This window comes from Zalophus californianus, chromosome 12, assembly GCF_009762305.2.
Source record: "Zalophus californianus isolate mZalCal1 chromosome 12, mZalCal1.pri.v2, whole genome shotgun sequence".
Taxonomy (NCBI): Eukaryota; Metazoa; Chordata; class Mammalia; order Carnivora; family Otariidae; genus Zalophus; species Zalophus californianus.
This window is the reverse complement of record NC_045606.1, coordinates 105,507,572-105,520,748: the sequence shown is the minus strand read 5'-3', so window position 1 is coordinate 105,520,748 and position 13,177 is coordinate 105,507,572. Positions and strand designations below refer to the sequence as shown.

Sequence of the window (13,177 nt, the reverse complement as noted above, 5' to 3'; positions counted from 1 at the left end):
TTGGCTGTTTATCTTTCTTTAAATTATGAGACAATTTCAGTATGAAATTATGTCAAGCTCCCCGCTCCCCGTGAGGAAGTCTCCGGAACCCTTCCTCGCTCCAAATCCCACGAGCATCCACAGGTCTGCGAGGCCCTGCCTCGGTTCTTCATCGCTGCCAACGGCGGGTCTGTGCCTGGAAGGCCTGTGCGGACCGCAGGCTGGGGCTCGAGCGCCAGGGCCGTAGCTGCTTGTGGCTGTGGCGGGCTCCATGGTGCCCGGCTGTGCCGTGCACAGGTGCTCACCACATGCAAGCTGCAGGTGGGGCTGTCATGAGCACCGGGGCAGGACGTGGCAACAAGACCACCGAGCAGTGAGGACGCCAGCCAGACTCTATCTGCAGGCGACAGCTTGTGAGAAACACCTGGAATAACCCCCCACTTTAACTCAACATTCCGTTTGAGCACAAAATTGTTAGCAGTTAACACAAAGTAGAACAGAACACAGAGAAAGGCAAACAAAGCACAGAAGGAGAGTCTCCCTTTACGTATAATTTTTCTCAACAGTGTCTTGCTAAACCCATGGAGAGCCCTGGGAAGGTGGCGTCCCTCCCGGGACAGCACAGGCCAGGAGGGCGGTCCCAGGTCCGCCTGCTGGAGCATCTGTGTGTGCAGACGGTGGGCATCCTGTCCAGTCTGGTGGGGTCTCAGCAATATTCACAGGCTGTCCTTACGCTGCATTACCTGACGTCACTTACACACCCGTGATAAAACAATCGTTTTAGCAACGAATCACAATGATTTCGGGGGACTCCAACACAATCTTGGGGGAAAAAACATTTAATGCAAATATTTAACCACTGGAACATACAAATAAATAAATAAGCTCAGAATAGCTGAGAAAAAAAAAACCAAGTAAGTGTAATGGCCCATCTCCCTTCAGTCCCAGATAATCCATTTTCAGAATGCTGATAATAAAATACACAAACTAATATGCAGAGAAGATACAGAACATGCAACATAAACCAACCTAAAATAAAAATAAAACCAAGGACAAACCCTAATTATTTTATTTCTGTATATCAAGACTACAAATAGCATTTAAACACTTAATTTATTATTCAAATTATGAAATTATACATTTTGTTTTGATATGGTCATTGTCTTAAAAGTGTCATTCAGTTTCCCCGCATTTAAAAGCATATTGCTAATTCTGGTCAATTCCATAGGACAGCCCACAGCCCAGTGACAGGAAACGCTAGGTGAGGCAGAGGGAGGTCAGAGTGAGAGCCCCCAGGCCCCCGGCATCAGCGAGGGTCACTATGGCTCTCGTGACTGACGCTCTGACGCGCTCTCCGTTTTCAGAGACCGAAATCACCCAGCAACAAGGTAGGTCCTGATAAAGTGCCTTTTTAAGAGAGGGTCACCACCACTCCTCCCCCTGGACACGCGCTGGGGACTGTCCAGGCTTCCTTCAGCGCAGCACCGTGGAGAAGCAGAGGGTGCAGAAGCGTGGCGCACGGCCCAGATATCCGGTAAGAGGGGCGGGCGCAGCCCCGGGGGAGGAGGGCAGCCGGCCTCGAGGCCCCGCCACGGCAGGCGGCCCCAGTGCAAAGCCACAGCCCTCCACTTTGGTTCAAGTGATTCGAATCGATGCCAGTGTCTGCTCTCTCCAAGTCGCCGCCGATTGCGGGCCATGAGAGCCGCGGGAACCGGACGAGCCCCTCCCCTCTCCCGGAAGCTCTGCGGCCACGAGGTGGAGCCAGAAATGGAAGAAGGATGAAGTCTCCCCTCACACACACCCACACACAGGAATACCCAAACCACCATGATGTGGTCAATGGTAAACCGAAACATGCATGCTAGTCCCGTTCAGGGGAATGGCTTAAAAAGCACAAATAAAGTATTATCACTGTTGTGTATTTTCCAAACCTAACCACTTTGGGAAAAGGCAGCAGGAGAGAAAATGCCTTTAGTTTTAACAATTAGGACTGTAAACAATTCAGCCACATGAGAAGCAGCGGGCCCAGAGAGGACGCGTCTCCATCTCTCAGACCCGGCGTCTCTGCAGACTGAGCAAACGCGCTGCCCCCCCCCCCCCCCCCGCCAGCCCCCCCAGCTCAGGAAGGGCTCGAGTCCATCAGCAAAGCCAAAGCTTCATCTTTGGTTAATTTCACTGAGTTGCCACTAGTCTTAAAACTGTGCTCTTCTTGGCAAAGTTACTAAAGTAGCCACATGGCACATAACATTGGTTACTCTAAGTTATTGGAAAAGCAGTGTCCATCTAAGTGAGTGACCATGACTTAACGGACCATCTAGAAAATGGAGGAGGGGGCATGAGGGATGGGGGAGGGGCAGGAGAGCTGCAGGAGTCTGGCCCCAGCACCCTTGGTGGCCGGGGGAACTGCCCACGGTGCAGCCACAGGCATGGGCAACTCCTCTGCGGAGGGTCAGTCCCCGTCTCGGCTCAGCTCAGCTCAAAGCCGGCAGCACATTCGATAGCATAGAGAAGCTTACTTCGCAGAAGTGTCTCGTCATAGAACTCGGGGAGCTTCAGCAGATTCATGCAGGTGCTGGCCGTGGGGAGCCGCTCAAGGTCAGAGCCTCCGTTGTGAATGCAGAACGCGGGGTACAGCTCCTAAAAAGAAAGCAGGTGTGCAGGACGTGGCTTTAACAGGCGGCCCTTGAATGGATTTTTTAAAAGCACACAAAACCTGCCTGCTTCAAACAGTAAAACGTTGTTGTCACATTTTCCCAAAAGACATCCGGTTTTTTATGATGCTCCAGACTGAGCTCTGCAGAACACCAAATACTGTGCCCTGCACTTTGTGCATGAGAAAGGACAAGCACAACGTTCACTCACGGGAAACATAACCTCTCCAGTGAGCAGGGCCTCCATGGTTTTGTTTTAGTCTTTTAAAAATTTGTTTAAATTCAAGAAGGTACGAGAGGGAAGACCTGAATATATGTCAGAACAGACAGAAGCCACCCGGGGAACAGAGCAGGGTGGAGGGACGGTGACAGAGCTCGAGACAGAAGCCACCGGGGGGACAGAGCAGGATGGACAGTGACAGAGCTCGCCTTCTCTAAACTCTGAGCCACGCAGATGTCACAACAGGAAAAAAACCCAAATTCACTCAAAAGGGGAGGAAAACAGCAATCTCAAAATATTGAAAGCAAAATGAAACAAAGGAACCTACGCATTGGTGGCTTAATCACACAGGGAGGCGTTATTCTGAGTGTTGTTCTTTTTTTTTTTTTTTTAAGATTTTATTTATTTGAGAGAGAGGGCTTGAGTGCGAGCAGGGAGCTGCCCAGGCGCCCCGCCCCGCCCCGCAGTGTTGTTCTAAAACCACCACGGTGCTCCTTACAACTACTATGCATCTATGTGGAATAGTAACAGGCTGTGGGACTCCAGAATTCACGAGAAGATGAAGCAAAAGAGCAAATTAAGGGCGCCTGGGTGGCTCATTTGTTAGGCGTCTGCCTTCGGCTCCGGTCACGATCCCAGGCTCCTGGGATCGAGCCCTGCATCGGGCTCCCTGCTCAGCGAGAAGCCTGATTCTCCCTCTCCCACTCCCCCTGCTTGTGTTCCCTCTCTCGCTGTGTCTCTCTCTGTCAAATAAATAAATAAAATCTTAAAAAAAAAAAGAACAAATTGAAAACCTCAACTGTCTCCGTTAAAACAAGATCCAAATATAAAATCAAAGAAATAAAAACCTTGGAAGTTTAAATTTGAATTGGAAATGTCAGTTTGAACTTGTGATGTATTTTTCTCTTAGGGAAAAAACCCACCCATTTCCTAACGCTGTCCATGGTTTCCAGGGCCTGGAAACAATAACCACATGTGACAATGAACAGCCTGAGCACCCAGGTTTGGTTTCTGTAGACCCATTTCTCATGGGAAGGAACCAGGGCTCCTTGGGAAAATACGGGATTCCACATGGAGCCAAGAAATGAACCTGACAAGAGTCACCGTGTGTCACACCAGAAAGCCAGCCACCCCACACTCCCCCTGCCTACAGGTGGGTTAGAAGGCCCACCTGAGGGCAGCCCCCCGCCCACAGATGCACGCTCTGAAGGCGAAAAGGAATACTTGTAATTGACTGAAACACATAAAATGTTAAAGTCCATGCATTCGTGGTGATAGTAAAGCAGCTAAATGTACGGTTGCCTTAATGAGGTATTAGTTAACCCACTCAGTATTCTGAAAACTGGTAAGTGAACAATGATAATGATTTATTCTATCATTTCTGCACAAAGAGTCCTCAGGGTAACCAAATAACTGATGAGAAAAAATAAAGTTTTTCTTCAGAGGAAATGTCAGCTAAGAAGTGAAGAGATGCCGCAGTTGGGAGTGTGGCCGTTTCACAAGCACATGAAAGAACGGGTCTAGGGTGCGGCCACAAGGGGCCTCTGCAGCAGGCGGACCGAAGCCTCACACCAATCCCGGCCCCTCCGGCCGCCAACTCAGACACCGGGTCTTTGACACTGAAGTGACACGACATGAAGCAGATAACGTTTTATCTATGGAACGTTACTGCCAAAAAAGAAAAATTCAAATCCGGAGTCTGATGATCCTCTAATGACCAGGTTCACAAGATGTGCAGAAGAGCGACCCAGCTCCTCCGTGAGTTCAGTGACCAGGTAGAGGATGAGAGGGCGGTGGACGGCGTGGCTCTCGCTCGTCCTGCTTGCCCCAGGAGCGCCGGCAGGATGGAGGGACTAAGCGCTTATGTTTTCTCAGGCACAGCGCAAACTCTCTCCATCCCAGCTGCCGGCTCCCGGCCCACGAGCAGCAGTGCTCAGGGTCTTAAGTACCTTCCCACAGAGATTCGTGCACAGACAAGAAAATATCTTCTCCCTCCCCACTTTAAAATAGAAAACGTTAGCACACTATGCACACTGTGTGGACCTCGATCATCGTTCACGTGATACTGTCTCTATGATCTTTCTCAATCAATCTGGTTCCCTCCTTTTTTGAGGCTGTACGGTATTCTACTTAGATGCGTGCAGCACCATTTGTCGATGAACAGTTACGTTATTTTACTTATTAATTTTACAAATAACGATGCTATGAATACACACATGCTAAGTCACCTCACCCTTGTGCAGATGTATCTGCAGGCTGACTTGATCAGGCGGGCTGAATGTGTGATCTCTGGAAAGGCCAGCTCTTTGAGAGCCACAAATAACTAGGGACTCTATCTCCCTCTTACAATAAACACCATTAGACACAAGATGTGATTTACATGTCGGAGCCCGATGAAGTGGAGCCGGTCTTCATCCGAAAAGCCTGAATCTGCCAACTCTCAGGCAAGCCTGGATTTAGCTCCCTTGCTACAGGATTTCAGACACCCAGCTAGCGGCTGCACCCCTCACTGTACCAGAAAACGGGGCCCAGGAGAACAAAATGGCGGCCACCAACAGGCGCCTGGCTGGTTTCGCCTCCGGGTGAGTGCCCCATACACCTGTCACATGCTTCCTCCTCAGAGCTGTGACAAGACACCTGTGCTTCCAACACCAGAGCAAAGGCTCACACCGACACCCGCTAGCAGTTTCTCCAAGGCGCAGTCTGGCCTAGCCGCTCATGAGGCCAGTGTGGCACAGGTGCCGGGAGCCATAGACACGCACGTCCTCTGACCTCCAGGACTGCCTCCTGAGCAGACAATCAGAGACACAGATCATGGTTTATGCACAAGGATGTGCCTAGCATCAAAAGGAAGGAAGAGTTGTAAACAACTAATAAACTGTAAGTCAATTGTGGTAAATCTGCATGATGGGACATTATGAAGTTTATTAAAAATATTTCAAAGATGTTTTAATATGAGGAAAAATGATCCTGATGTAATGCTGAGTGAAAAAAAGCCTATAAAACTGAGCACATAATTAGCTTAAATTATATTCAAGAATTGTGATCAAAGAATATAAAAAATAATTACCTACTAACCACCCATTGTGGAAACGAGAGAACAAAATTGGAGTGATGTCCCTGCTTGGATGGGGACCCCTGGAGGTGCCTGCACCCTGTCGCCCAGCAGAGCAGGCGCCCAACTGGCCCAAACTGCTTCCCTGCAGGTTTTGTTTCATTTGTATGTTGAATTTAGCATGTATTTTACAATGTGGGCAAAACTGAGGAACAGCATAGCCCACAAAATGCTGACTCAAGACTTACACACTTACTATCAGCCTTTGTATGTTTCTCACTGTTAAATTAAAAACTTCATTTAAACAGTATATGGGGCATATATTATGTACTAAAAGCCACTGTCTTTTTAAAAATTATAGTTTATATGCTATTTTAAGTGTCTCATGAAAGTGTTAGAACAGGAACCAAAAGAGAAAGAGAAAGCACATTAATTACATTTATTATTTCACATTCTGAGTACATGGAGGGCAATTTTTTCAAATGCTTGAATAAACTAAAATGAAAACATCACATTTTGAAACACAAAAGGACCTCTGAAGGCAGAGTCAGCGAGCACAGGGAGAAAGGTAAGTGACTGGCTAAATGGGAAGAGCCTGAAATACATTTTGAATTAAATGCTCCATTTTAGCATTTCTTTCATAATGCTAATTGAATTTCCCACTTGGAGCCTTAAAAGTAAAAAAAATGAAGTTCTTCACTGAAATCTGAGTCAAGGGCACCATTTCGTGCATAACTAAATAGAGCACAATGGGAATTTGCATTAATTCAGAGTGAGAAAAATCATCAATTTGTTATGTGGCCTGATGGCAACTTAACAATTTTCTACAGTGCTTTAATGATTTTTTTTGTCTGTAACAATCACATTCATTGAACATATTAAACTTTAATTAGCTTTAGCAGACGCTATTCTTCTCCAATAATCTGGCACTAAGGAGTTTCATAACTTTTAAATTATGCAAGTTTGCCTTTGCTCTTTACAGGACTTGGACTGAAGGGCACTCTCACCGGGCATGCCGAGCCAACTGGAAAGCACAAATATTAAGGTGATTTTTTTCCACCTTCAGAGCCTAACTTAGGACAACTGCAAAGATATTTGAAAACTCTAAATTAAATTTCATATTTAATGTATTTTAGATCCTTGAAAAAAAATCTAAAATAGGAAGATTATCTCATAGCTCCCCAAAGCATTTTTCATGGTACAATGACAGCTCAGTTATGATTGTGTGGGGTCACCAACAGGGGACAAGAGTATTTGTTCTCACTATGGCTCCATGTGGGATTTTGTTTTATTTATTTGCCAGAGAGAGAGGGAGGGTGCACACAAGCAGGGGCAGCAGCAGGCAGAGGCAGAGGGAGAAGCAAACCCCCTCACCTCCCCCCCCTCCCACCGAGCAGGGCGCTCGATGTGGGACTGGATCCCAGGATCTGGGATCATGACTGAGCCAAAGGCAGACGCTTAACCGACTGAGCCACCCAGGCGCCCTCCATGTGGGATTTTAAAAGCTAATGTAAACCCCCCACTTCTTCCCTCTAAACTTGCGACGCTCCCACAGGCCTTTTAACACAGACTCTTCCACTGGCTGCCAAAATCTCTGGAACCTTCCCCTTCCGCAACACCCCTAATTCTTACTGGCCCTGGACTAAATTAATCAGTAGCTGGCAGAAATCTCTGGGTCCTCCACTCAGTTTTGATGGGAGTAGGTCTTCCAAACTTCCTTTCATGAAACTAGGTCCTTAATTTTTTTTTTTAAGATTTTATTTATTTATTTGAGAGAGAGAATGAGAGAGAGAAAGCACATGAGAGGGGGGAGGGTCAGAGGGAGAAGCAGACTCCCCGCTGAGCTGGGAGCCCGATGCGGGACTCGATCCCGGGACTCCAGGATCATGACCTGAGCCGAAGGCAGTCGCTTAACCGACTGAGCCACCCAGGCGCCCGGTCCTTAATTTTCTTACCTCTTAGGTTTGGTGTCATTTTGAAACTGGAAGATTCTAGAAGCCTAGTCTCTCATAATAAAGGTTGCTGATAAAACTACCTAATTGTATTACAATCTTAGTATGTAAGAATTTAACTTATATGACTGTTTCCATGACTAGATGATAAAACTTGGCCCTCAGAAGACCCTCTCCTTGGTCCCACCGGTTTGCGCACTTGCGAGCCTCCCCCGCGTTCTTCCCGCTCTCCAGGCCCCAACACGGCAACAACCCCAGACTTCACGACAAGCCCAAGAGGAACCAAAAAGCACAGACATGTTTCTTTCAGGCTATTGCCTGATTTTCTTTAGATGCACAGAGGCCTGTTTTCATATCTGGTCACATGTGCCAGGGCATAAAACCGTGAAGCTGATCCACCTAGTTCTTTTGGGGTCACCAGGGGGAGGTTATACACGAAACAAGAAACATCAATCTTTCTGAATCACTTTGTCTAGGTATGTTGCTTGTACACAGCAGAGTTTTTTAATCCAGTCTGAAAGTTCTTTCCCTTAACAGATGAGTTTATTCTATGCACATTCAACCTTCTCTCAATAACGTTCCGTGTCTATTTCATGATTCTTAGTGTTTTCTGTATCTGGTTAATGAAGTGGGTTCTGTTTGTCTTTTTGGGCTTATTCTCCTCCTCTGATACTTTGGAAGACAGAGGAGTGATTTTGGTTCTAAAGTCATTGAAAATTATCCAGCTTCCAAACTATAGCAGTGTTAATAACGCAGGTCCTGTGAATAATCAAACCACCGCACTCATGCCACCCCCCCCCCCCCCAACTTCTCCACTTTACGGCTCTAGCTCGGATGGCACTACCGGGATGCTGTATGAAGCTACGGATAGTCAATTTTTTAAAAGATTTTTTTGTTTTTATTTTTAAGTAATCTCTACACCTAATGTGGCCTCGAACTCACAACCCTGAGATCAAGAGTTGCATGCTCCACCACCTGAGCCAGCCAGGCACCCCTACTGATGTCAATTTTTAAAAATAGTTTGATTGAGGGGCTCCTGGGTGGCTCCATGGGTTAAGCATCTGACTCTTGATTTTGGCTCAGGTTGTGATCTCAGGGTTGTGAGAGCAAACCCCAAGTCAGCCTTTGTGCTGGGTGTGGGGTCTGCTTGAGATTCTTCTTCTCTCCCCTTCTGCCCCCAACTCCCTCTCTCCCTCTCTAAAAATATATACCAGTAAAAATAAGTAAAATAAATAAAAATAGCTTGATTGAAGTGCAATTTACATACTAGAAGTTCTTTATTCAATTCTCACTTTTCCATACTTTTAAAATAATTTCAAAGTAAAAATTTAAAGAAAAGAATTACTCCTATATAACTCATTGATAGAAGGTTATGGGAAAGTACATGCCTTCTCTAAGTTTCACCTGCACAAGCAATATTCAATGCTTATCTAACTTGATATTCTTCTATATTATATACACCATTGTGTATTTTAAACTATTAATATTGCTTTATTTTAACTGACAATGAATAAGGGAACCTCTAACTGTCCCCTAACCAATTTTAATTGCTAAAAATATTAAGCTGAATTAATGAGGTAATAATTAATGATCAGAAATGATAAGTAACATGAAAAAGTAACAGTTAGCAACAGGGAAAAATATCCCACTGATCCTTGAAGAATACTGGTTTGAACTGCACGAATCCACTTACATGCAGATTTTTCTGATAAATACAAATCAGTACTAGACAGGTATTTTCTCTTAGGATTTCAACATTTCCTTTCCTCTAGCTTACTTTATTGTAAGAATACAGTGTAGAAGACCTGTTACTCGACTGCTTATGTTATTGGTAAGGCTTCCCATCAAGAGCAGACTGTAGCAGTTCAGTTTTTGAAGAGTCAAAAGTTATCTGTGGAGGGGCGCCTGGGTGGCTCAGTCGTTAAGTGTCTGCCTTCAGCTCGGGTCATGATCCCAGGGTGCTGGGATCAAGTCCCGCATTGGGCTCCCTGCTCCGCGGGAAGCCTGCTTCTCCCTCTCCCACTCCCCTTGCTTGTGTTCCCTCTCTCACTATCTCTGTTAAATAAATAAATAAAATCTTAAAAAAAATAAAATTAAAAAAAAAACAAATGAAATAAATTTCAATAATACATTAAAAAAAAAAGTTATCTGTGGATTTTCTGCTACTTGGGGTGGGGTGGTCAGCGCCCCTGACCCCACGTTGTTCAAAGGTCAACTGCACTTTTGCTCCTACATTATTCTTCCCAAATACACCACGTCCCCATTTTTAGCTTGTGTTTTCTTCAGTTCAGTAGTAAAACTGAGGAGATGGCACTTTACATGCCCCGAGCCCAGCCCAGGGACCCCCAGCCAGCAGGCCCTGCTCACAGGCCGTCACGATCACAACCACCGCATCAGCAGGTGACCCGGGGACCAGCACCATGAAGTACACATCGTAACCAATACATCATTGATCTGGCTGAAACAGTTAACGTAGCTAAAAATATAGAGAAACCTGGTGTTATAAACGCTCTACACCGGAAATGTTACTCCCCTGAGACCTGTGGATAATGCACTACATCGTTTAATCCCACTTGATATCCTGCTGCCTTTCCTGCTTACAAGTTGGTTTTTAAAGCAAATGACACAGAAGCTGTGTACCTTAAACCCCAAGAGAGGGGGTCGGGAGCAGCTTGTTACGAACTTGAGCAGCTTGCGCTTTTCTTCATCAGTGAATCCTTCCACAACTCTCCAAAAGACTTTGATTACAGGATGGTCGGCGGAATAGCCTCCTATGATAACAGGAACAAATGTTTCATCACAAACCAGGTAACTGCAAAGCGGTATTCTCCAAAGAACACCAAAGCAACCAACTGGTAAGAGTGATTCCTTATTCCACCTGCCAGTGACAGATGCCAGCTCGTGGCTGAGAGCCAACTCTAGAGACACTTTTTTTTTTAAAGATTTTATTTATTTATTTGACAGAGAGAGACACAGCGAGAGAGGGAACACAAGCAGGGGGAGGGGGAGAGGGAGAAGCAGGCTTCCCGCCGAGCAGGGAGCCCAATGCGGGGCTTGATCCCAGGACCCTGGGACCATGACCTGAGCTGAAAGCTTAATGACTGAGCCACCCAGGAGCCCCGAGACACCTTTCTTTTTTTAAGTAGGCTCCATGCCCAACATGGGGCTTCAGCTCACGACCCTGACTCCCAACCGACCAGGCAGGTGCCCCAAGACACGGCATTCATTCTGCTCTTGGGAGAAGGTGGATGGGAACCGCTCAGGACCCAAACACCGAACGCCAGAATGAGGATGAGCCCCGGCAGCCAGTGATGCTGCAAAAGGGTCTGAGTTTTAAGAACTCTGCTGGGAGTTAAAAACCAACCTCTGTTGAGTAGCAGACCCTAAATAACAAAGGATTTATATGAAGGCCACATATCTGAAAACAGCACACTTTGGGATTTTTATTTCTAATAGAGCTAGTTATTTTGCCAACATGACCCTAGTGTCTAAATTTGTTTTATCACCTGTCCTTGTAACAGTAAGGCACAGGCCATGGCTAACAACACCCAGCACACGATGAGACCACTATTCTCAAGTGTAATATCTGCTACTTATAGCTTTTAATCTAGTTAAGTGCTTCCTAAAGCTGAAATAATTGCTATATATTGTTCCCTCATTGTTAATATCCTACAGAAATAACATCGATAAAATATCTTAAGTGCATTAATTGGCACCAAAATGAATATGATAATATTTTAAAACCTATTTACTGGAATAGCTAAGATCATTAAAGGTACAAGCTTTCAGTGCAGATAGGGTAATGCAAACAACCCAAGACAACTTCTTGGCAAAGGAAAGGTTGGATTGATTTCATTTTTTTATTTTTTTTTATTTTTTTTTGGCATCTTTATTTTATTTTTAAATAATTTTTTATGTTAATCACCATACATGACATCATTAGTTTTGGATGTAGTGTTCCATGATTCATTGTTTGTGCATAACACCCAGTGCTCCATGCAGAACGTGCCCTCTTTAATACCCATCACCAGGCTAACCCATCCCCCCACCCCCCCCCTCTAGAACCCTCAGTTTGTTTTTCAGAGTCCATCGTCTCTCATGGTTCGTCTCCCCCTCCGATTTACTCCCCTTCATTCTTCCCCTCCTGCTATCTTCTTCTTTTCTTTATCTTAACATATATTGCATTATTTGTTTCAGAAGTACAGATCCGTGATTCAACAGTCTTGCACAATTCACAGCGTTCATCATAGCACATACCCTCCCCAGTGTCTATCACCCAGCCACCCCATCCCTCCCACCCCCCACCACTCCAGCAACCCTCAGTTTGTTTCCTGAGATTAAGAATTCCTCATATCAGTGAGGTCATAGGATACATGTCTTTCTCTGATTGACTTATTTCACTCAGCATAACACCCTCCAGTTCCATCCACGTTGTTGCAAATGGCAAGATCTCATTCCTTTTGATGGCTGCATAATATTCCATTGTGTATATATACCACATCTTCTTTATCCATTCATCTGTCGATGGACATCTGGGCTCTTCCCACAGTTTGGCTATTGTGGACATTGCTGCTATAAATATCGGGGTGCATGTACCCCTTCGGATCCCTACATTTGTATCTTTGTGGTAAATGGATTGATTTCATTTTTTTAAACTTATGACTTGATAGTGGGGACAGAATGACCTTAGGTATTATCTGCCTTTACATAAACATTAGAGTTCAAACTTACAGCAATAAAAATTAATGACAGAAAGGGGAGATACACACTTATGTTTATGTATATATATAAATACATGCATATTTATATATATATGTAAATAATGTTAGCAAATTTAGAGTTCTGCAAACACGGCTGCAATCCCCTGTGGAACACCCCCACTTCCTCAAAGTCCATGTTCCCCGCAGACACCCGAGTCTGCAGGTGCACTCTCAGAGACAGCTCGTCCACGTGGGGGAACACGCCCACAACGCTCTGCCCACACGGCACTCCAGCTCCAAAACCTTGTCAGAGTGACCTCGCAGGAAAGCTCGGGGAAACAGCACTCCACAGGACAGAGGAGTCTGCACAGGGATCTTTCTTTAAATTGTGGTAAAATACAGAACATAAATTTCACCATTTAAACCTTTTTTCTTTTTTTAAGATTTTATTTATTTATTTGAGAGAGAGTGAGAGACAGAGTACAAGAGCGGAGGGGGAGGGGCAGAGGGAGAAGCAGACTCTCTGCTGGGCTCAATCCCGGGACCCTGGGATCATGACCTGAGCCGAAGGCAGACGTTTAACGACTAAGCCACCCAGGCGCCCATGAACCTTTTTTTTT

General features: G+C 45.5%; 1 protein-coding gene across 1 annotated transcript in view; it reads right to left on the bottom strand.

The window, feature by feature from the left end:
- Positions 1-802: 802 nt before the first annotated feature.
- Positions 803-13,177, bottom strand: part of UBE3C (ubiquitin protein ligase E3C) — a 116,774-nt gene continuing 104,399 nt past the window's right edge. Inside the window, exons 22-23 of the mRNA XM_027573611.2 lie at positions 10,498-10,628; positions 803-2,616 (exon numbers count right to left, since the gene is read on the bottom strand). Coding sequence (XP_027429412.1) covers positions 2,446-2,616; positions 10,498-10,628 — 302 coding nt within the window. The 3' untranslated portion in view covers positions 803-2,445. The remainder of the gene's footprint in view (positions 2,617-10,497; positions 10,629-13,177) is intronic.